Source organism: Pyrgilauda ruficollis, unplaced genomic scaffold (assembly GCF_017590135.1).
Source record: "Pyrgilauda ruficollis isolate IOZ18807 unplaced genomic scaffold, ASM1759013v1 scaffold19, whole genome shotgun sequence".
In the NCBI taxonomy this organism is placed as follows: domain Eukaryota; kingdom Metazoa; phylum Chordata; class Aves; order Passeriformes; family Passeridae; genus Pyrgilauda; species Pyrgilauda ruficollis.
The window spans coordinates 820,273-841,665 of record NW_024518095.1 but is presented as its reverse complement, the minus strand read 5'-3'; the positions used below and the strand labels follow the sequence as shown (position 1 = coordinate 841,665).

General features: G+C 37.6%; 2 protein-coding genes across 4 annotated transcripts in view; one reads left to right on the top strand and one right to left on the bottom strand.

The window, feature by feature from the left end:
- TMEM117 (transmembrane protein 117) overlaps positions 1–21,393 on the bottom strand; it is a 179,782-nt gene that overhangs the window by 143,764 nt on the left and 14,625 nt on the right. Inside the window, exons 2-3 of one of the 3 annotated variants that reach the window (XM_041465646.1) lie at positions 16,348–16,427; positions 10,663–10,795 (exon numbers count right to left, since the gene is read on the bottom strand). In XM_041465646.1, coding sequence (XP_041321580.1) covers positions 10,663–10,775 — 113 coding nt within the window. In that variant the 5' untranslated portion in view covers positions 10,776–10,795; positions 16,348–16,427. Of the gene's footprint in view, positions 1–10,662; positions 10,796–16,347; positions 16,428–18,746; positions 18,836–21,393 lie in introns of all 3 variants that reach the window. The other 2 variants (XM_041465645.1, XM_041465644.1) reach the window with 2 other exon arrangements.
- Positions 12,540–18,312, top strand: LOC121352579 (P2Y purinoceptor 1-like). The gene is made up of 2 exons (XM_041465647.1): positions 12,540–12,609; positions 17,288–18,312. The coding sequence occupies exons 1-2, from the start codon at positions 12,540–12,542 to the stop codon at positions 18,310–18,312; spliced, it is 1,095 nt and encodes a 364-aa protein (XP_041321581.1).

The following is a 21,393-nucleotide window of genomic DNA, read 5'->3' as shown; positions in this document are numbered from 1 at the left end:
GAGCCAGCCTTCACTCCTCTAGGACAAAAACAAAAGCCCTCTGCAAGGTCCCTCACTGTACTTCATACAGAGCAAGGCATCACCCTCCTGCTACTGCAGAGTACTAAAGGAATATTCCCTTTCTTAGCCTCACAATCATTTCAAGGCTAGGAAAAGGTTCTTTTGAGCCTATTCTCATTTATTCATCTCTGTAGGACTAATTGCACATGTCAAATGCTGCTGTTACCTAGCACCAATTTATGTTCTCAGTTACCATTATGTGTTAGACAGACTTGAGGTATTACAATGGGTCACCTGGAAGAAGCAGAACCCATTGTGCATCTTGACTCTACTTTTCAGAGCATGTGTCACTGAAGGTCATTTTATCACAATTCATTTTACAGGTTGGTTCCATTTAGATATGTTCTAACCATGTCATTTTCAATGTTTCATCTTAATTTTTACAACCAGCAGTGCTCTCCATCACAGTCATGCTGATTCTCTTACAGCAAAAAAGTCTCTAAAAATAAATTCCTATCCAATGCTTTCCTAGATGAACTTTGGTAAGTGGCAAAACATTTCTAACCTGTACTTAGAGATTTTCTGTAAGGCATCTTTGCATGGAGAATTTGGGATTGGAAAATGTTTGTATCCTAAGTTACATTAACTTTTTTGCATGCCTATGTGAGTAAGACTTCAGCTTGCAAATTCAGAATTCTTGCACTCAGCTATTTTTAAGTTCTTTCATTCCTAAAATGGTGAATTGCATTAAAAGTTTTACTTACTTTAAAAAAGGAGAAAAATTCTTTAAATAACTACAGCCAGTAATGCATTTAAGGAAAGCTATATGCCTATAGAATTAAAAGAGTATCTTTTCATTCTTTTCAGAAACAGCAACATATCACAATTCCTCTGATTCTACATATATATATATATATATATATATATGTATGTACACACACACACACACACACAGGTACCAATTCACAAACAAACACATACTAATATATACTGTCCATTTCTTCTTTCACAGAATATTACTACAGGATGGACAAGAATGGATGTAAATGCATTTTGTCTAAATAATACTGAAACTTTCACACTAATTTTAAAGCTTTACCACTAAAGTTAATTGAAGAATGATAGCATGGAGAAAGCTTTTGGCACATTAATTATAAAAAAGCTCTTTAATTTAGCAATTTTTTTCTGCCATCTGGTACTATCATAAGTAGTTATCTGTATATTATTCCAAATTATTTTTGAATTCTTGAATTTTAGACTGCTTGTTAAATTTTACAGTAAGTATTCAATGCTTTATTGAAAATATCTGCTTCAATTTGCTGTAACTGGTGCTTTCACTACTTATTTGAATGTGAAGTTCCTTTGGGTGCTGAAACTACAGAATAAGCAGTTCTGGTGCAAATAATTAAATAAATAAAAGGATGGGAGTAATTCCTGCCTCAAAACTTTGTACACTGTTACTACACAACAATTCAAATAATCTTCTTCAAAACCTATAAATAAGTGTAGTAGGGAAATGTTCAAAATGTGTAATGCTGTGAAAAACACTGAAGACATTCTAAGACACTATTTCTTGTTAACATGCAAAGGAAAGTGGAGGCTGCAGCTACTAGCAAGCAAAAAATTCCTGGATCATCTAGTGCGTATTCTGATTAAAGAACTCAAGATTTGGCACAAAGATTCACAGAGAGAAAAAAACAGCAATCTGAGTAATCAACTGGAAAAAAAAAATAAAGTAAGAAAGTCTTTAAGGTCCTGAGTACTTTTGCAGATTAAAATTTCTTTATCAAATCTTGAAACTTTCTCCTCCCTCCACAAATTTACTGTCTCCTTTCTTGTTGGGGGCCTTGTATGGAGGTTCCTTATGCATATTGTCAAGTCTAATTCCATATTGAAAATACTGCTAGTTTCATTTTAGACTAACTTGGGTAAGTTTCAGATAAAATAATGCAAGTAGCAGGAATGAGATAGAGTATTGCTCTACCACCTTAATTTGTGCTCTTTACAATCTGGTAACTAATTCCAGTCTGTTCACATCATTCGTGGAGATTAAAACACTTGGATATTTTTAACCTTTTTTCTCTCACTGGAATATACCTGAAGGTTTTCTAGAAACTCAAAAACTGTAGCTGCCCTTTTACAAACAAAATGTTAGAATTCATAAGCCTGGGTGGAAAAAAAACTCAGAAGACTTTGATTAAAAAAACCCACCACATTTTCTAGTTTGGAAAAAAGGTAGTCCATTTTTAATTGACATCAAACATTTATAACTTCCTATGTACAAGCACATTTCTTAGTCTGTTGATTTGTAGAGGTATGAACATATTAATGAAGAGGTGTCACCTACAAGTGATACCCTGCTTTAAAAAAACCTGCATTAACCATGCAGGTTAATTAATAAAGCACTGTTTTATTTACATCACACTTAGAGATTCTCTTTAAGAAGACCGAGAAAACAGGCAATTGCTGAAAAGTGCAGGTAAATATTTTTTAAATTGACTACTTATTTTTGTTACAGTTGTGTTTTTAGGGTGATTGATGGTTTCACCATCAGATAAAGCAATAGAGAGACATGCATTAACACTTGCTAAATTCAGACATTTTGATAAAAATGCCTGTGCAGTGATTTTTCAAGATGACAATAAAATGTGTCATACAAATGCATCTACTTTTGGGAGGGACTGCAATCTCAAATGTTTTAAAAAAGCTCAATTCATATTTCAGAAAGCAAACCTGTTTTTCTATTTCCTTCCATTATCCCCTGTACTACTAACAGGTGAAAAAACCAGATGCTTCAAATTGCCCTCTCCAGCAAGAGCAGGTTAACTAATGGCTTTATGGCATTAGGGCCATAATCTGGCAAGAATTACCTCAAATGCTCAATTTAATTCACACAAGCAGTGGGTGCAAACAGAAGGCAGTTGATGTACCCAGGAGTGTGGGAAGGGCAGAGCCCACCATCCTGTGTTACCGTGAGAGCTCAAAGCACCATGTGGGCCAAATCCCTCTGAATCGCACCAGCTGCTGCCGCCGCTGCCAGGGGAGACCAAACGCCTGCAACATTTCTTCCTGCACTTTCCAATTCTTTCCCTTCCCTGCTAGGCTTTCATGTTCAGCAGCCTCCATCCCAACTGCAGCCCGCCCTCCATCAGGGCTGGGAAACAGGCTGCCGCCCATCTGCTGCTGCCACCTACCTCACTGCTGGCAGGCATGCTGAAGGTGGGCTTCTCTCCCCAGTTCTGCTCTGATGACAAAAAGGAGAATAAGCAGCAGTACCTAGAGCATGCAAATGTCTCACTAGGGTGGCAGCTGGGCTACAGAATTTTCTATTCCAGGTGCTTGCTCCTGGAATAGAACACTTATCTTCAGTGCTTTCAGCTAAAATGAAAAAGGATAAAAAGTGTCAAGAAGCCTTTTTTTCTTTAAAAACTGATTTTTATGGAAGTTTTCATTATTAAATTTCTATTCTTGAAACACTATTTATTTCAATGTCCTCCTGTAAGCTGAAAGCAAACAATACAGTAATGGGCCATCTCCTCAGCTAATGGAAATTGGCAGTAGGTCTCAGAAGATAGACCTCAATTTTAGGTTTCCCTGGCAAAGGAAAAACCTCTTACAAGTGCAGATTGCAGCTTTACAGAATTTCTAGTTCAAGGTGAGATGACCTAAAGACATGATATCCTATACAAGAAGAAACTATGCTTTGCTCAGGCCATTCCAAAAGTACTATATCCTAACAGGCCTCAGGAGGTGTCTTTGGACCTTTTACGCAGAGATATTACCCTCAGATATGTGGCCTCAGCTCGTGAGCTGCAAACAAAGGGCAACCCACTAACTTGGTCCCCAGACTGTTTTTCTCTTTGGAACTCAATAATCTGGGCTAGAGAAAAGTATTTTTCAGTCTTCAGGGAACCCAATTTGTGTGTGTCATGGGCAAAGAAAACGAGAAATGAACACAGCATCAATGCTATAGCTCCTGAAATGGCAAGAGAGCTGCTGGAGCAGAGAGCATTTTCACATGATCCTACTGGACAATGCCACAGCAGCAAGGTTAGTGTGGTTAAGGGAAAACACTCTCAATGTCTACATGTCAATTCAATACAGAGGGTGTGAAATAAGAAAATTCATAATAGCACCATCAATTAACTTTTGTATAAGATTTAACAACATTGTGCTGTGATCAGTTTACCTGGTCATTTATCCCTAGCACTGGAAAGGATATTTATTTTAAAGGAGGAAAGGGGTCTTTAAGTCTATAAAGTCCTAAGACATTCCCACAGTCACATCAGTCTCACCATGGCAACACCACAGGACAGCCAGGACACAGCCACAAGGCTACTGTCCCTCTGTCTTGGGTTTGAGCAGGACCCCTCTGGTGCTGGACATGCCTTTGTCTCTCCCGTGCTTATCCCATCGCAGCCTCCAGCATCCTCTGTACTTGCTGCTCACAGCTAACAGGTCTGGCTGTGCTCAGCACTTGCAGTTCTTCCCTCTGGCATCTCTTATCAGTGGCAATCTTCTTGGAATCAGTCATTGATTTTGGGCAATAGGAAGAAAGCTCTTAGAGGAAGGGGGGTTTACAACGGTGCTACAACTATAACTCTTACTTAAACACCTGCAGGTACCTGAGACTAATTCAGTCAGCCCACATGACAAGTACTTTACTCACAAGCTTTGTCTTCCTCTATCGTGACAAAGAACTCCTAAAACTGGTATGTGTCACTTGAGATTCTGTGGTCTGGCCTTTGCCTGTAAGCTATCTAAAAGAATTTACAGGAAAATAATTTGGCTTTGATTCTTTTTTCTCACTGTTTGGTGTTCTCCAAAAATTCCTATTAATTCAGTCATTCTATCCAAGTGATTAACTTTGCTCTCACCCTGATTGACCTGCATTATGAGAGAGCCAATTATGCCACAGGAGTTTTGGCAGCCTTTGACACCAACAACCAGCAGGTAGTCCTGGGATAGTTCTATGGATGAGAGAGCTCATTGGTGTCCTGGGATACCATCCTCCCTGGGATCTGTGATGATTCTATGCCAACTGTTTTGCGACGTGTAAGATCTCCTTTGCCCTTTCTCTGTGTGGGGAATGAGTTTCTTGGTCATTAAAAGGTCTGGGTTTTCAGAATCATCATCTTGTAATTACACCTAAATTCCTTGCCATTTCCTAGCTTAGAAGAAGGAAAATTTTGATGAAGTCTGCTTCACAAGAGACAGAAGCAATATGGCAGATTTAGCACATGGAGAGGTACTTTTTGACCAGTAAGTAATTTTTGGGGGGGGTAAGTTTAACTATAAAGGTTGAAACACCATGAACTAGCTTGGAATTTCCAATTACTTTGATTTTCAAGTACTAATCCTGGCTCAAGACACTTTCCAATCACAGTAACTTGGGAAATACAGTTTCTATTGCTGCTGTGATCTCACTGTGCCTTATGATCCCAGATGGGAGGGCAACCTGCTGTAAAAAGGCTAACTGGTAAACCTCTTACAGACTGCATTCTTAGAGCAATATTTTACACCCATAATTTGTATAACCATAGTACAGTAAGAAATAATGAACTTTCTGCCTCTATATACTTTTACATAATGTAAACCTGTCACAGTTTTTGCTGCTTAGAAGCTACAAATATTCTAAGGGAGCTCCTGTTTTCCACGTACATTTTGAGAAAGAATGGTGACCCCAAAGGATTAATGTCTGAGAACAGCATAGAGACCTTATAGATTTGGAACCTTTCCTACCAGCAGTTCACAAAAGCTTGAACTTTCTGAAGCTCACAGTATAACGCTATAATCTTTGCCAAATATTGAGCATGACTATGGCATAAATATGCAGCTACACCAAATATACACAGAGGATACATCAACATAAAGCCCCCAAAACATATGGCCAGGTAGACACAGCTATGAAAGTATACTGGAGGCCTAATATAGATCCACTATGGGCCTCACAGCTCTGTAGAATAGTAACCATGGTTAGGAAAACAGACCAAATCTTTGTTGTCCCTAAACCTTGTTCTAAAATTATGCTAATGGTGACTAATCCTTCACTCTAATGAGCAATCAAACAAACTAAAGCACAGAATTCTGAACAACATGTAGCTTTTAAGCTTTGAGTAAATACCCATTTCCAGGGACACAGTAATCTGTATCTTGGGGAAAAAGGAAAAGGAGCGGTAACTAATTTGGATAGGGGTAAAGTATTTAATAGAAAGCTTTTAAATATATAAATGTTTCCTTGTGTCAGTTTGTCAAAAAAAATGCAAGCCCTCTGTACAGGCATTTGTCAGCTGCAGACTGTAATTGGGTCCAAATCCACTAAATCACTCTAACTAAAACTAAAGTTGCATTGTTATTCCTAAGGAATTTCTGCAAGTAATGTAAAATATATTGAAATGTCACACTTTTTCTGCAAAAGAAATGAGCAGTAAGAGAAGATAAAACTACACCAAAAAACATGTGCTCTCTCCTAGTGCTTAATAAGAATAACCAAAACCTTTTGACAGCACAGATAACAAATTCACACCAAACCCTCTCCTGGCACATGCAACACTCAAAGAAGACAACCCCAATAATTTCTATTACTGCCACAGTGATGTGACAATTTGCAGCTAAAGAGAAAATGGGTTTGTGTCTGTTATTTTAATGACACTTTACAGTGTTGAATAATGATGCACCTGGACATCCTTTGGACAATTGAAAATCTCTTCATCTAGGACAAGACAGCTGACATTTGGGACACAAGCAGTCACAACTTTGATTTTTGGACATCATATGAAAAGTACATCACTGTGTTGCAGTGTTAAGCATCAAAGCATTATTTACTGATGCAGGCTCCCAAAGGAGAAAATTAGTTTCCTTTTGGTGATATATTCTCTAATTAAAGCAATACAGCTGGGAAAACTTCAATTGAGTAGGTACAGACTTGGAATACCTCAGTATGGCAAGGGTGCAAAAGTCACATATAAATAACAAAAATATGGGACAGTCCCTGGGCACCTCCAGACCTGAAATTCCTTTAAAGAAAGAAATAATAAATAAAGGGCTCTGAATTTGCTTGTGGCACAGAAAAACCCAGAAAAAAAAGTTTGATAGTGAGGATCCCTGTATACTTTCAGGGGATTTAGCTTCTCAAACTGCGCCCTTTGCTGCCACCACGTGGGCTTGCCGCAAGACACTTCTTGATACAGAAAAGTTAAAGTTTCCTCCTTTCATTTATGTCTCAAATACAGTCTTTAATCAACACGCCATGTTGCTTATCTGTTACACAGCTCAAAATCACTGCTTAATTTCAAAGAATCTAAATTACCTGAGATAATAGATGAACACCCAAGTCCCTTGCTTTTTAAAAAAGTATCAATCATATTTTGATAACAGACATAGTCACCAGATATTCAGTTCTGACTACAAGAACAGCGACCTTACACTAGTGTTCAGTGCCCTACACTGTGAAGTGCCCTACACTATGAAGTATCTAAAAGGAAACATCACTGAAAAAAAAAAAATAGTGGCTTTAAATTTTAAAAGACAGATTCCAATCGGTCACAAAATTTTTATTTCAAATAGTCGTGCTTTCACCCAGCAGACAGCTGTACAATCTAATTCAAATACCAGCAACTTGTTCATATAATTATAGAATCATTAACACTGGAAAAGACTTCCATGGTCATCAAATCCAACTGTTTACTGAGAACCAGCGTATTTATCACTAAAACATATCCCCAAGAGACACATGTCTTTTGAACACTTCCAGACACTGTGATTCCACCACTTCCCTGGACAGTCTCTTCCAATGCTCAACGACCCTTTCTGTGAAGTATTTTTTTTCCTAATACCCAACACACACCACCCTGGTAAAATTTGAGGCCATTCCCTCTCATCCTGTCAGTAGATGCCTGGGAAAAGAAATGGACCCCACCTCACTACTGCTTCCTTTCAGGTCATTGTAGTTGGTGACAGGGTCTCCCCTAAGTCTCCTTTATTCCAGGCTATACAAACCCCAGCACCCTGAGCCACTTTTCTTATGACTCCCTCCACCAGCCTCACTGCCCTTCTCTGGCCACGCTCCAGCACCTCAATGTCTTTCTTGTAGTGAGGGGCCCAGAACTGAACATAATATTCAGCTTGTGCTCTTCCCTGCAAATTCAAGTCCCTCCTGCTACATTTTTTAAGGGATATATTCACACTTTTTTAGGTTTGCTGCACTAAGACACATGTGAAGTGTCTTTAAAAAATACTTTTTACAAAACTCCCAAATTTTGGCAACTGTAAAATGTACCTTTTTTAGATATAGTTATATGACAGAGCTTTCAATCACAGGTTTCTCAAGCCCTCAAAAGGCTTTTGCTGTAGTCATCCATGCTGGCATAATGCAGGATGTATGACTTTACTACTTGTATGCCAGAAAAGGATTTTCATTGATGAGACCAAACATCTGACATAAAGAAACTTGTCAGAATCCCTCTGGTGCCAGAACCCAGGGAAAGGTGCTCCAGAGATATTGCAAGGAGAAAACAAAAAAAAAAAAAAAAACAAACAAAAAAAAAAAAAAAAAAAAAAAAAAAAAAGGCAGAAAAAAATAATGTTTTTCACTTAGTCTTATAGACAGGAAGGCTTTCTTAGCCCTTGTATTGAATGATGTGTAACCTGGGATGCCTGTGTTTCCTAGAAGCCCACAGGCTCAAAGGTCAGTTTCTCTCCACAAACACCACAACCTCCATGCAGGCAAACTCTGACCTTCATCCTGGAAACCAGTCGCTCTGGTGACAATCATTTCAGCAAGGCGCTGTGGTAAAAGATCCAGACAGAGCTGTTCTTTTGCACAGAAGTACAAACCATGAAGCAAATAGCTTTCATAAGGATTATATTTACTCAGGAAAAAAAAATGCACTCCTTGAAACACTTCATTAGGGCAACAGGGAGCAGTTGGCTTTGATGACATTTGTTGTGGAAACCCTCTTTTCAAAAGTACTACACATTGTTCTACCCCAGCCTTGAGAGGACTGATCTGTTTTACTGATGATTTAAGTTCTGTTGTTTGAGACTGAAACTGTTCCATATGCTTTCTTGCCGGAATGGAGAGCCAACATGTCTGTAAAGAGCCCTCAGCCCACTTTGAAAAAAGCCATGCAATTCCATGAGCACATTATGGTGAACCACCCAAAAGAAGCACAACACAACCAGAACTGGGGCATAAGCTCCAGGAAAGGAGAGGCTTCACCCCACAGAAGCAAGAGGGCACATTGTCTGACACAGCTATTTTAGTACTAGGCTGTACCTATTTCCAGGGATGTGCAGGCTGATGGCCACACAATCTCTTCAGTGCAGCTAATGGAAGCTTGTAACAGAGACAGGAAGCAGGAATGTGGACAGACAAATGAAATCTGATTTCCAGACATGAGTCAGGCTTTCAAGATTCTTAATGCTTTGTCTAACAGCTAGCTGGTTTTAGCTTATGGAACATTAGAAAGACCAAATATAAATCTCAACATGATACCAATAATAGTATGACTATGTAAACAGGGAAGCCAGAAACCTGCAATGCTCCCTGCCTCCTCATCCTAATTAGCCCACCTGTTATTGAGTGTTCATATTTGCCACGTCATTACTGTGATTGTTTCATAAAACAGTCGATGAGTCTGCTGCCTTACCTGCCTGCCTCAAACCAGTACTTTTAGTCTTCATGTCACAATCTCATGATTATCCCAGCTGGTCCGTGCTTTTGCTCATTCAGTGACAGGCAGTCTGCCTCCTACTCACCTTTTGCTTTATGTCACATTGTTTACAGGACTTTGAACACTGCACATTTTTGTTGACATGTTTAAAATCTGTAGCCACCACACCACAGCCCATTACTCATCAACAGTCTGTTGGTATGGCTCTGATGCTCTGCTAGGAACAAGGAATTTAATTACTTGCATTGTTCTTCAATTCATAAGTTCTTTGGATTTCTTATTCCTTGCTGGGAAGTCTTTAGATGCTATCTTGTTTTTCATAAACAATATTTCTGTGGGTTTTTTGTCCAATGAACTAATTTTGTACATATTAGATTACTAATAATATAGATTTTCTCAGGAAAATCGACACATGAAAGTGTCGACATAATAGGAGAAAGCAGGTTTTAAGACAGAAAATTAATATAAAGAAGTCCATTTAAAATAAATCCATATATAATAGATGGCTGTTCATCTCAAACACAATTTTGCTCTGTCAGAGCACCTTATGGGGAAAAAAAAATTAAGAATATTCTAAACAAATTGGATCAGCAAATATTATTGTGCATAACCAAAACAGAACTCTACTACCCATTTAATATCCATGAGCTTCCTCAAATTTAGATGCTTCAATTACTTTTAACTCTAAACTTCCTCCCCAGGCACAATGGTAATGGTTAATCTTGTAAACCACTCAGCCCTAACTTGAAATCAAATTTGTTTAGCTATAATTTTAAATTTCAAAAGACATAATATTCATTAGTACTATGATTTAACAGTTTCTAACATTAGTCTAGGACTCCATTTTTTATAACTAATACATTAATCCTCTGGGTTAATGAACCAATTAAATTACTATTCTACCTAAATTCAGAAAGCAGAGGAATAAAAAAGTTTACAGTAAAGTATATTCTAGAGCAAAAGAGAAAAAATAAACTGTGGAACCTACCTCATATTCCCTGCCATAATGAGGAACAGGTTATAAATGTGAGAAAATATGAAGAGGAAGAGGATGGTACTGAAGAACATCGTCATCCAAGACCCATGGTCCTCTCGAAACATTTTCAGACGGAGCAACTGACCTATGGTACAAAAATTATGAGAAGGTGTATTTTCATCAGTCAGTAAATACACGTTTACATCATCATAAAACCAAAAGAAACTACTAAACTGTATTTCTTCCTATAGCAAATTATTCCACTGTGTGTGAGGAGGATGTACTTAGCATGGTGCAGATGAACTGCCCTTCTGTAGCTCAGCATGAACAGATATTGCTACAAAATTACAAATCATTTGCAATCCAAAGGGGAAAAAAAAAAGCAACAATAACTCGTTAATATCAGTATTTTTAAGAGATTATGAGAAAGACCACAGGACATAACAATGCGTTTCAAGTGCTAAAAAAGGTTGCTGATTCATACATAATTTTCCTTTTTCATATTCAAGACAGTTTTTCATATCCAAGACAGTTTTTCATATCCAAGACAGTGTGAAGTATTTGAGGTATGTCCACTGACAAATATTATTTGCTTCTCTAATTTAATTTGGTAATCAAATTATGACTCTGTGTAGAATCTTGTACTGTATGTTTTTCTTAGGCCTAATCACTTTAATCATATGATATGGTATTATACTTTATTCTGCAAAGAATACCTTTTTTCAAAGAATACTGGTGTGTCTTGCCACTGGAAAAGAAGCTCTGCTTACTCTTGCCACTGGTGTTAGATGAAACTTTTATAATATTTTTACCACAAACATATTTTTCCTGGGCTAGCTTTTCTTCTCTGTCATCTCTGCCTGTAGAGAAGTGTTTAGAGTATTGAAAACCTCACCAGCACAAGAGATGAGAATTTTTTTTTGCAAGGCTGAGATTGCCATAGCAGAAGCCAAGAAGACAAGGGATAATTCAAGCAGCAAGGTGAAGGACAGCATCTGCCAAGGAGACAGAGCAGTCTGGTGCTAGAAGATGTGAAAACAGGGACAACAGTAGTCATATGAGGAGCTGGACAGGAAGTGTCTAGAAGTGATATAGCAGACTGAGATGCAAAATGGTCTGGGATGGAGGCAATTTCTCTCAGCTGGTTGTTGAACTACCAAGTCCACATTTAGCATTGATTAGGACTGGACACAGAGGAAAGCTATAAAGTGGGAGAAAATAATGAAAAATTTGAAATGCTTATTCAGGCAGACAGGAAGAGTCCAGGACTGGTATTTGCTGCTGAAGATGGAGATGCAGGTTTGGGGGAGGAAGACTTGAGCACCTGGAGCAGACATGGGCTATGGGCTGAAGCAGCTTTGGATTAAGCAGCTGGACGATGAGAGTTCTTTGAAAGAGCTGAGACTTCGGAATGATGTGGGAGCCACGAGGCGGAGAAAGTGACATGTAGGTATAGGGGGGGCTGAATGAAGCTCTACAATGGGACAAGAGCAACACAGGTCCACAGTCCAGTCCAGTGGTAGGCCAGCAACAAGATTTCTGTGAGTGAAGAAAGGTGAAGGAAGGAAAAGTGCAAACACACATGTACATGCCCCAAGCCCCTGTACTCTTCTACGTTTTCACTGCTGGAAACCATCACAACCCCCTGCCTAGCCAGACTGAGGATGTCCCATAAGTCTGTCCTTCCCTAAAGAGCAAGCGGAGGCTGCTATGGCAATAGCACATTATCCTGACTTACTGAGAGGAGTGGCTTAATGACAAAAGATATTTCCCTTGCAGTGTGATAGCTGCTCTCTGAACAGCTGCCATTGCATATGGAATACTACCGACACCTTGGATAAAAAGCAGTACTCGCAAAATAGAGCTGTGATTTCAGGAGGTCCAGATTAATGGAGAGAAAGAACACAGCCTGGAATCTAGACTTCTGTAAAACAGATAACTCCAATTTTTCTAAAACAGGTAAGAGGAAAGATTTAATAAATATTCATTGCACCTGTACTCTCCAAAGCAATGCTTTTTTTCTACTTAGTTATTACACACTGATTAATACCTACTAATATGTATAAATATAATATTCTTAAAATAATATTTTCATAAATACTGTCTTCAGTAGGCAAATTCTTCCACTTTAACTTTCCTTCTACTGTAGCTTGTGTTTGCCATCTATGACTTCATTAACTCTCAAGCAGGGTTCATCAACATAATTTTTTAATGAAAGAAATAGTACTTAATCACAACACTGATATGTATAAATGAAAGGAATTGAATATTAGCACAATCTTCTTACCTAACTGCATACAAATGTTGCAGATGTTATTGTTCCCACTGTACCAGTAAGTATAACATGCTAAATGCACTTAAACTAAAATATGTTAAATGATCCACGTAATGCTCACATTGCTTTATATATCCTTTCACATCAATTCAGTAGAAATAAAAATGGGTGATCAGATGATTGCCTAATAAGGTAAGTTGTTAAAGTAAAAATTGCAAAAATGTTTGTTATTTTTATAACAAAATCTAGGCCTCTATATAATGCTTTGTTTTATAAAATGAGCTAAAAAGTTACACTATGAAAACACACAGAAATATTATGGGGTGTGAATGGTCAGAAATTTGGAAAACCTATCTAGTAACTGGAATAGATTTGTACAAGACTAAAATACAATTCAAAACAGCCCAACAAAATTCTCAGAGTAATTCCAGAAAAATAAAACAGTTAATGTAAAATTAGGGCTTTTACTCTAAAGAATAGCAAACAAAAAGTAGCAAGGGGAAAAGAGAGTAGATAAGGAGTAATATTACACAAAATAAGCTTTTGACTCAACTTTCTTTTTTTGGTTTTTGTTTGTTTGGGTTTTTTTTTTTACTTCAGGAAAAATTAGTTTTAGCTTATTATGAACTTGTTAAAAATGTAAAATAAACTCCAACAGGTATGACAGAGAAGAACATGGTTATTAGGATATATTTACACATAAAAAATTATATACTTAAAAAAACCCTAATAAAGGCGTTAAGCCTAATGGACCTTAGCAAATGCAAGTTAAATGCCATATGAATGACCACCAGTGATAAACTGTGAATTAACTGCATACAAAATTCAAGATTCATATCATAATCATATAATAACATTTCTTAGCTCCACCAGAAGTTTCCTCAAAATGTAATTTCTTACTGGAAACAGGTCTTTTTATCTGCTCCAAAGCTTTGGAGAGCACATCAACAGTACTAGGGGAACACAGGGTAGCACAGATGTCAGCGTTTAGGGTCCTGCAACAAACCAGGCAGTAACCAAACAGTATTTTTTTTCCAGTCCAAGAGAAAAGACAACTCACTAGGCAGATAAAATAAATTGAGTCAAACAGGTTACTTTCTGAAAAACTAAAGTTTTTCCAGTATATTTAGATCCACAGGCCCATAAGACAGTTGCACTCAAACTGCAGAAGCAGAAACAAGAGAAACAGTAAGTTCTTACCCATGCATTTAGCATGCTTTCTTGTCTTAATTATGAGTGATGGAAACCATAAACTTCAACCATTTCCTGGGCATATTTGTAATATTCTAATACCAAGCTCCTCACTGAATCACAGGTATTCCTTTAATTCTGGGTCCCCCATCAAGGGATTGCTCTTTCTGCCCACTTAGTGTTCCAGGTCATCTTCACCTATGACTGAAACTGTTCAGCTGGAAAATTAACTTCAACAAATGGGAAGAATTTTTTAACCTTGAAAACCAATTCTACTTTCTATAGAATTTGGCAAGTCTGATTTTAGTCAGTACTAAAAACATATGCACACTATAAGGCCATGGTGCTGTTCCTCATTCCGCCCCAATTGAATACGTGTATGTGTGCTGGCTGGCTTTGCTTAAGAATACATGGACTTAGCAATGAAGGCTGTAATGTTCAGATTAAGAAAGTCTTAACATACAGATGCAAAATTTTGGATTCAAACTGTGAAGACAATCTAGTATATCCTGTAGCTTGAGTTATTCTGTTGATGCTAAGACAGTAGACAGAAAACTTGCTATTGTCTGATATAAAAAAAGTCACCTCTGAAAATTATTGCAGCACATATCTTCTGGACATCAGGGTAGCTCCAATGGCTTCAGCATAGAGCAGGGCATGCTCCCTGTCTTCCTGCATGCAGTCAGACTGCATCCGTGATTGTATAGGCTTTGAATTCTTCTGACGGAAGACCAGGAGATCCTGGAATAGCACCAAGCTGGGGGTCAAACCCCTTGAGTTTTCCTCTTGCTTATTAAGTTACCTCAGAAAAGGTTCTTTTTATCTCTCCACCTGCATCCCTGTGTCCACCCTCTAAGTCACTCACTTCAGTTGCAAAGCACAGCTTCAAGAACCTAGTCTTATTTAAGGTCTCTAAGCTCTACTACAACACAAAGAATTAACAGGAGACAGCAAAAATATTTTAGACAATTCAAACAGGAATCCCAAGGTAGACATGTGGGAAATGCCTACACAAACAGACATATTTTCTAATGACTCTCTGAGCTCCATATGCACCTTACACAGCTGGGCAGCTCCATCCCCTTCAGCTACAAAACCAAGTTCATGCAGCTCAGCCCTGCGTGCAGCCCAGCAGACTGAAGGCAATGAAGGAGATAGGGGGTTTTGTTTTGTTCAAGTTGGTGACTGCCCTGACAAAGTTATAAGGCTGCACATCCAGACTTTATCTGGCCAACCTGGAGCAAAGCAGAGCAGGTGGCACAGCTGTTTTCCTCCCTCCATTTAGACCTACCTACAGCCGTTGGCCAGAAGCTTAATAAGATCGGGAACCTGGCATTCCAATTCCCTCATGCAGCTATGGCCATACTCTTTGCAGACAGTTTAGGACTTATTTATACTGCCATTTCCAAGGCAGTACACTTCACTGAAAAGGAAGGCAGAGAGGTAGGAAATGCCATTTAATTCCACGAACACACAAACTCTAGCCAAGAGTATTTTAGGAAAATATAAATTTCCTATACCTATTCAAACTACTTTTAATTGAACATATCATGAGATAACATTACTTAACTATCTTTCATGTTTTAAAGGATTTACAGGGGTATCTTATAAATGTCAGAAGAAAACAATTACACAGTTTATGTAATTTTTTATATTCACAAAGGCTAAGGAGCAAGGAAAGTATAGCTACCTTAGGTTAAAGTCCAGTGCTTCAATACTTTAAAAAAATACATTTATAGAACAAACAGTCCCCACCTGTGAAATACACTGTGAGTAGAACAGATGGTTTTCCATCTACATAATTTCCTGGAAAGTCACTTGACTCCCTTTGTTGCTGAGCTTCTAGAGAAACTACTTTTCTTCCTAATTTTGTTGAGTACAGTCTAAACCAGCTTTCTGTCAGGTAACTGAGTGGACTGTAAATTTGCAAAGCACAATAATGTAGTCTTTATTTAGCAGGTCTTCAATGCAGCTTCTGTTTGTTACAGTTTGACCCATGTATGTGAACATACCTTTGGAAAAGTCTTAATGTATTAAGCTTGACATGAAAGTATGAAAGCATGAAATTTAGGAAAAAAACCCACTATTGCCAACTCAGTGGTTGAAGATGTTTCAAAATTTTCAATTAATCAATAACATTCTGAAAAGGTCCTTTCTTCCACTCAAAGTGTGGCCTGTACTGATGAAAATTTTATTCTGTCATCCTAGCAAGCACTGCAGTGGACACTGACCTATAAATTGGTGTTGGGATGATCCTCCTCAAAGCTTCTACTTGGACAGATCTCACAGTTTGGCATTGTTTGGAAATTTTCTAGAAACATAAAAAACTGCAATTGGTGACAGCTCATTCTGACTGAGAATATTCCAGCCTTTGATTTTATTAGGAATAAAAAAAACCATTAGAGTTAAGCATAAGACTTTATAAGCATTAGAAACTTGCTTTGAAAAATACACTGCACATCTATATTCTACATATTCCATAAAGGGAATTTATATAAAGTAGGCCATTAAGTTAGATGAAAAGAATATTCTCTAACCCGACCAAAGCATCATGTTTTAATCCTGTCACAAATATTTACAGAAGAAAATCAAAGAAAAAGGTCAAAAAAAGCACTTTGTCTAGCACTTTAGATAGAAAAGTTTCTGTGGCCTTCACTAAAAGCAGAATTTCATCCTCATTTTTCTTGATCTCAGTCACAGCTCAGTGCACAGCTGCCCACATGAAACTTGCCCCTAGGCCCCATATGGATGCTCAAGGCAATCAGAGCAATGATGGAACGAGCAATGGGCAATTACTGTCCTTCTGTCACCTCCCCGGCATTTTCCAAAGATAGATTAGTGGCCAAGGGACACTGCTCTCACTTGAGAGTGCACACTTTTTTTCTCACATCCATTGTACACCACAGTACACAGCAGAGAGGAAAGTACATAAAGCTTCTCATATAAGTTCATGAAGATCTGCTTGTGTAGGTGTTGTAGAGCAAGCTGTGTTACCTACTTGGAGTTTACATTTCTTTCAGATAGAGGAGAGAGTTTTTACATTATACTGTGTTCTGAATTCTTTTGCCAGTTCAAACACACTGAATTTAACTTATAATTTTTGGATTTTAAATGCAATGTATCCAACTCTATTTTTATTTTAAAGGCTGTTGGTCTCTCTTTTCCCTTCAGGCGTACTCCGTGGACAGATGATGAATGGTACATGCATTATTTTCATTTGCAACAGAAATCCTAAGCTGGAGTGGTACTGTTATTTGCTGATTCTGGTTTGCCTTTTGACTTTATTAACAGGATTTCTAGGCAATATACTTGCACTACGACACTATGTTTACTGCATGAAGACATGGACTACCAATACCATATTTCTCTTTAATTTGGCATTGTGTGACTTTACCTGGACTCTCATGGCACCTTTTTCAGTATATTATAATATACAGAAGTTTACCATCTATTTCAGTCAAGCATTTTACGAGATCATAGGACTATTTTTTAGTATTAATATCTATGGAAGCGTGTATTTCCTGACACTCATCAGTTTTGACAGATACATAGGTGCTGTTCATCCCATCAGTTCATTAACATGGTGGGACAAAGAAAAGGCTGTGTTTTGCACCATTGGGGTATGGATCTTCATAGCGATTGCATCGGGGCCTGAGATTTACCACGTAGTTGCAACAGCTAGAAGACAGCATGACATCATAAATTACCTGGATAACACTGAAGAACCATTGCAATTTTCCGTGCCATTCACACTCTCCAAATTTCTGCTGAGATTCCTAATTCCAGCCACAGTCATCTTTACATGCTATATGTTGACACTCAAAGCATTATTACAATTCAGTAAACGTCAGCAAGGAAAGAACAGACTTGTCAGGCCTCTGTTACTGATTTCAGCTGCTATGATTGTGTTTGCGGTTTCTTTCATACCTTACCATGTTATGATGATGGTGATACTAATTTACAGAATTAATTGCCAACCACCCTGTGGGAACATAAGCACATTAAGTGCAATTTACAAAGTCACAGAGATCATCTGCTGCACCAACAGTTGCCTTGACCCAATCATTTTTACAATAGCAAATAAGACATTCTATCAGAGAATTAAAAGTATAAAATGTCATCCCAAATGCCAGTACTGCTGTTGTCTGAGAGGAAGGGTAAGGGACATCACTGTGTCGCTGAGAACAATGACTTAAACACCAGCGTACAAAGACTTGCATCTCCAGCTGCTCACTTGGCTTTGTGTCATGAGACCCATTTCGTGTTTGGTCTCCCATATTGTACAGTTATCTCTCAAATAAGCAAGAATACACAGAAATGCAGAGTAAAACCTAACATGACAAGAAATACTAGTAGCTGCTAGCTTTACAGAATTGGCATTGTAAATATTGTTGTCATACCCTAATTTATTGTGAAATAATACTTCTATCTGTATGTATGTGCAACATGGAATAAAAAATGATGAAAAGTTCTAAGTAGCTCCTTTAATTCTGGGAGAGAAAAATAGAACAAGATTAAGAGCAGACAGTGCTGAGGAGCCTCCTTATAGTTTCTGTTAATTATTTCTTCATCTGTTTGTAAGTGCTGCTGTGATTGTGATTGTGCAATTAATAACTGTCAGAATACTTACAGCTGAACTGCTTGAGCATTTGCAGAGAGGCTTTCTACAAGTACTTCACTTTAATGCTGCTTGCTCTAGAGTTCCACCGGCAGTGGAACCTCATTAACCCAGGAAAGTGCAGCACATTTCCAAAAACAAACAAACAAAAAAAAAAAAACAAATAGTGAGATAGAGTCCCTGAGGATAGAGCCACAGTGAATCTGCTCAAACAAACAAAAAAAAAAAAAACAAATCAAATAGTGAGATAGAGTCTCTGAGGATAGAGCCACAGTGAATCTGCTCAGGAAACAAACCAGCATGGATTAGAGTGCTAAGTCTTCTCCCAGGCAGCAGGGGTTCCCCCCAAACCCCAGGCAATTACACTTGTTTGTTATTAGTGCTCTGCTTCAGGGGAGCCCGTGTTCTACAACGAACTCTGAACTCCTCAAAAGGGAGAAGCCTGCCCTGGAAAAGCTCTGAATGAGCTGCAAGAAGGGTAAGAGATGCCACTACACAGAATGCTTCTTCTCCTGTTCCTCTGGGGTCTTAGCATCACAGTTTCAGGACAGTCCGAGATAATTACACTACAATACATTTTAGTCCTTCAACCAGCACAATAGTCGTCAGAGCATCCACCTTCAGGAGTCATTAAATATATGTTCTTTCATCACACTGCATGGGCAAAATAATCCTGTTCTAATAATCAGCCACCTGCTGACTTTTTTTTGTGCCAAGTTCCACACATTACCTTGTTAATTATGAAAGCTCATGTATCAGTGAGCACATTAACTTTACTTTCAAAGTTATTGATGACAAAATAGATTTTCATATACTTTATACAGTCTTAATGCTTTAATTTCCACAGTTTTAATATAATTTGCTCCTTGTATGTATTATAAAACCATTCTATTCTACATGGGTATTCAATCTCTCTTGTTCTGTTTCAATTGTATTTACTAAATATATATGTATAAAATCTAGAAATTTTTTTTTAATTGTCTGTAACTGTGACAAGAAAAGAAGTCAGTTGTGATAATCTGAAACACTTTACAAGTGTTGGGATGTACTATTACACTCACAAAATTCCACAGAAAAATTGTATGCCTATGTGTACTTACCTCATTCTAAGTACTGCTTCTTTCCTTTGATATTTCTTAATATTTGAATTTTTCTTACTTTAAAAGAAAAACATTCATTTTTTTAAAATTTGTCTATTGGAAATATGCCTCCATGTCTGTTTGCCTCCATTGTCTGTGTCCACAAGTTCCATAAATCTCATTAATTATCCATCAATAAAGCCATCTATAACAGAGGTCCCAAGATGCTCACACATATAAGAGAAAAAGGGGGGGAAAAAGAGAAGTAACAACCTCATGTTTCTAGAAAAATTAGTCTCAACCAACCCTGAATAATGAAGAACAGAAGGGAAAAGGCAGATAAGGACTGCTACAAAACACATCTATGCCACAGTACCTCTGTTGGTTGTTCTCCCAGCCTGGACATCTCATGCAACATGCCTTTGTCCTGGGCTGAGTCTAAAAGCACTGCATAATCTTTAAAAAGAGATCCTTCCATCTCTTACCCCAAGATATTCCTGTTTCTCATGATACTCAACAGTGACTATACTCCAGTAACTGATAAGGATTCTAGACATTTGTTTTCCTGATTATAAATGGTTATATAATCAATGAAACACTTTTTAAAAGCATTTTTGTCCAACTAGGCTGGTCTAATGCTCATGTTGCCCTGATGGAAACCAAAGGTTTTCTGCAAAGTAAAGTTAAAAGGCACAGGACATCTGTTCATATTTACTTGCTTGTAATTTTACTTTGAAATACGTGCTCCTAAAATGTTTTATTATAATATTACCTGGATAGAATGACATAAACAAATAAAATTATATGTTTATTCCATTTTGCTACAACAAGTGAACAATAAACTAAACAGCCAAGAGCCAAAGTAAACATCTTCTGCTATGACAAATATGTTGCAATATCGGTTTCTCATTGATTTTTGTTTGGATTAAATCTGAGGAAATGGTATCCAGTTAAATACCTAACTATTACGAGTTTAACACATTATACTATATTGTAATAATGTATTAGCCTACAAAACTGACTGCAAGGTCTAGGTAGCTTTTGTGTACCTCATCCAGATATTCTAACATCTTCATAATACATTCAATGAACACAAGATAGACCATGGCCTGAAAGATTTGACCTTTTATGTACGTGCTCAGCTATTGTCAGAGAAACAACTTCCCCATTTACTATTGTACATTCAGCAATGCTTTGTAAGCAACAATTATTAAACCAAAAGCTTCTACATTGAAGAGATAAATTTCGCTACAAATTTCCCAAAGTTGCTAATGAAAGCATCTTTATATTCTCTATTTTTCTTTGTAATACTTTCATCTCACAGAGAAACTACTGAAATGTTCAGTTATTAAGACAGGAGCTCACTTTTTAAAATAAAAATGTTCAGATGTTCCCTAAAGTTTGGTTTTCTCTTTGATATACACAAATGAGTGTATTCCGATATCAAAGTTTTTCTTTGCCATGCCTCAGAATCACCTCACTTGGTAAAAAACTATAACAATACCACAATGCTATTAAAATACTTCACTATTGTACATTGCTTTAATCTGCGGAAGTCAAATCTCTTTGGACACAAGAAA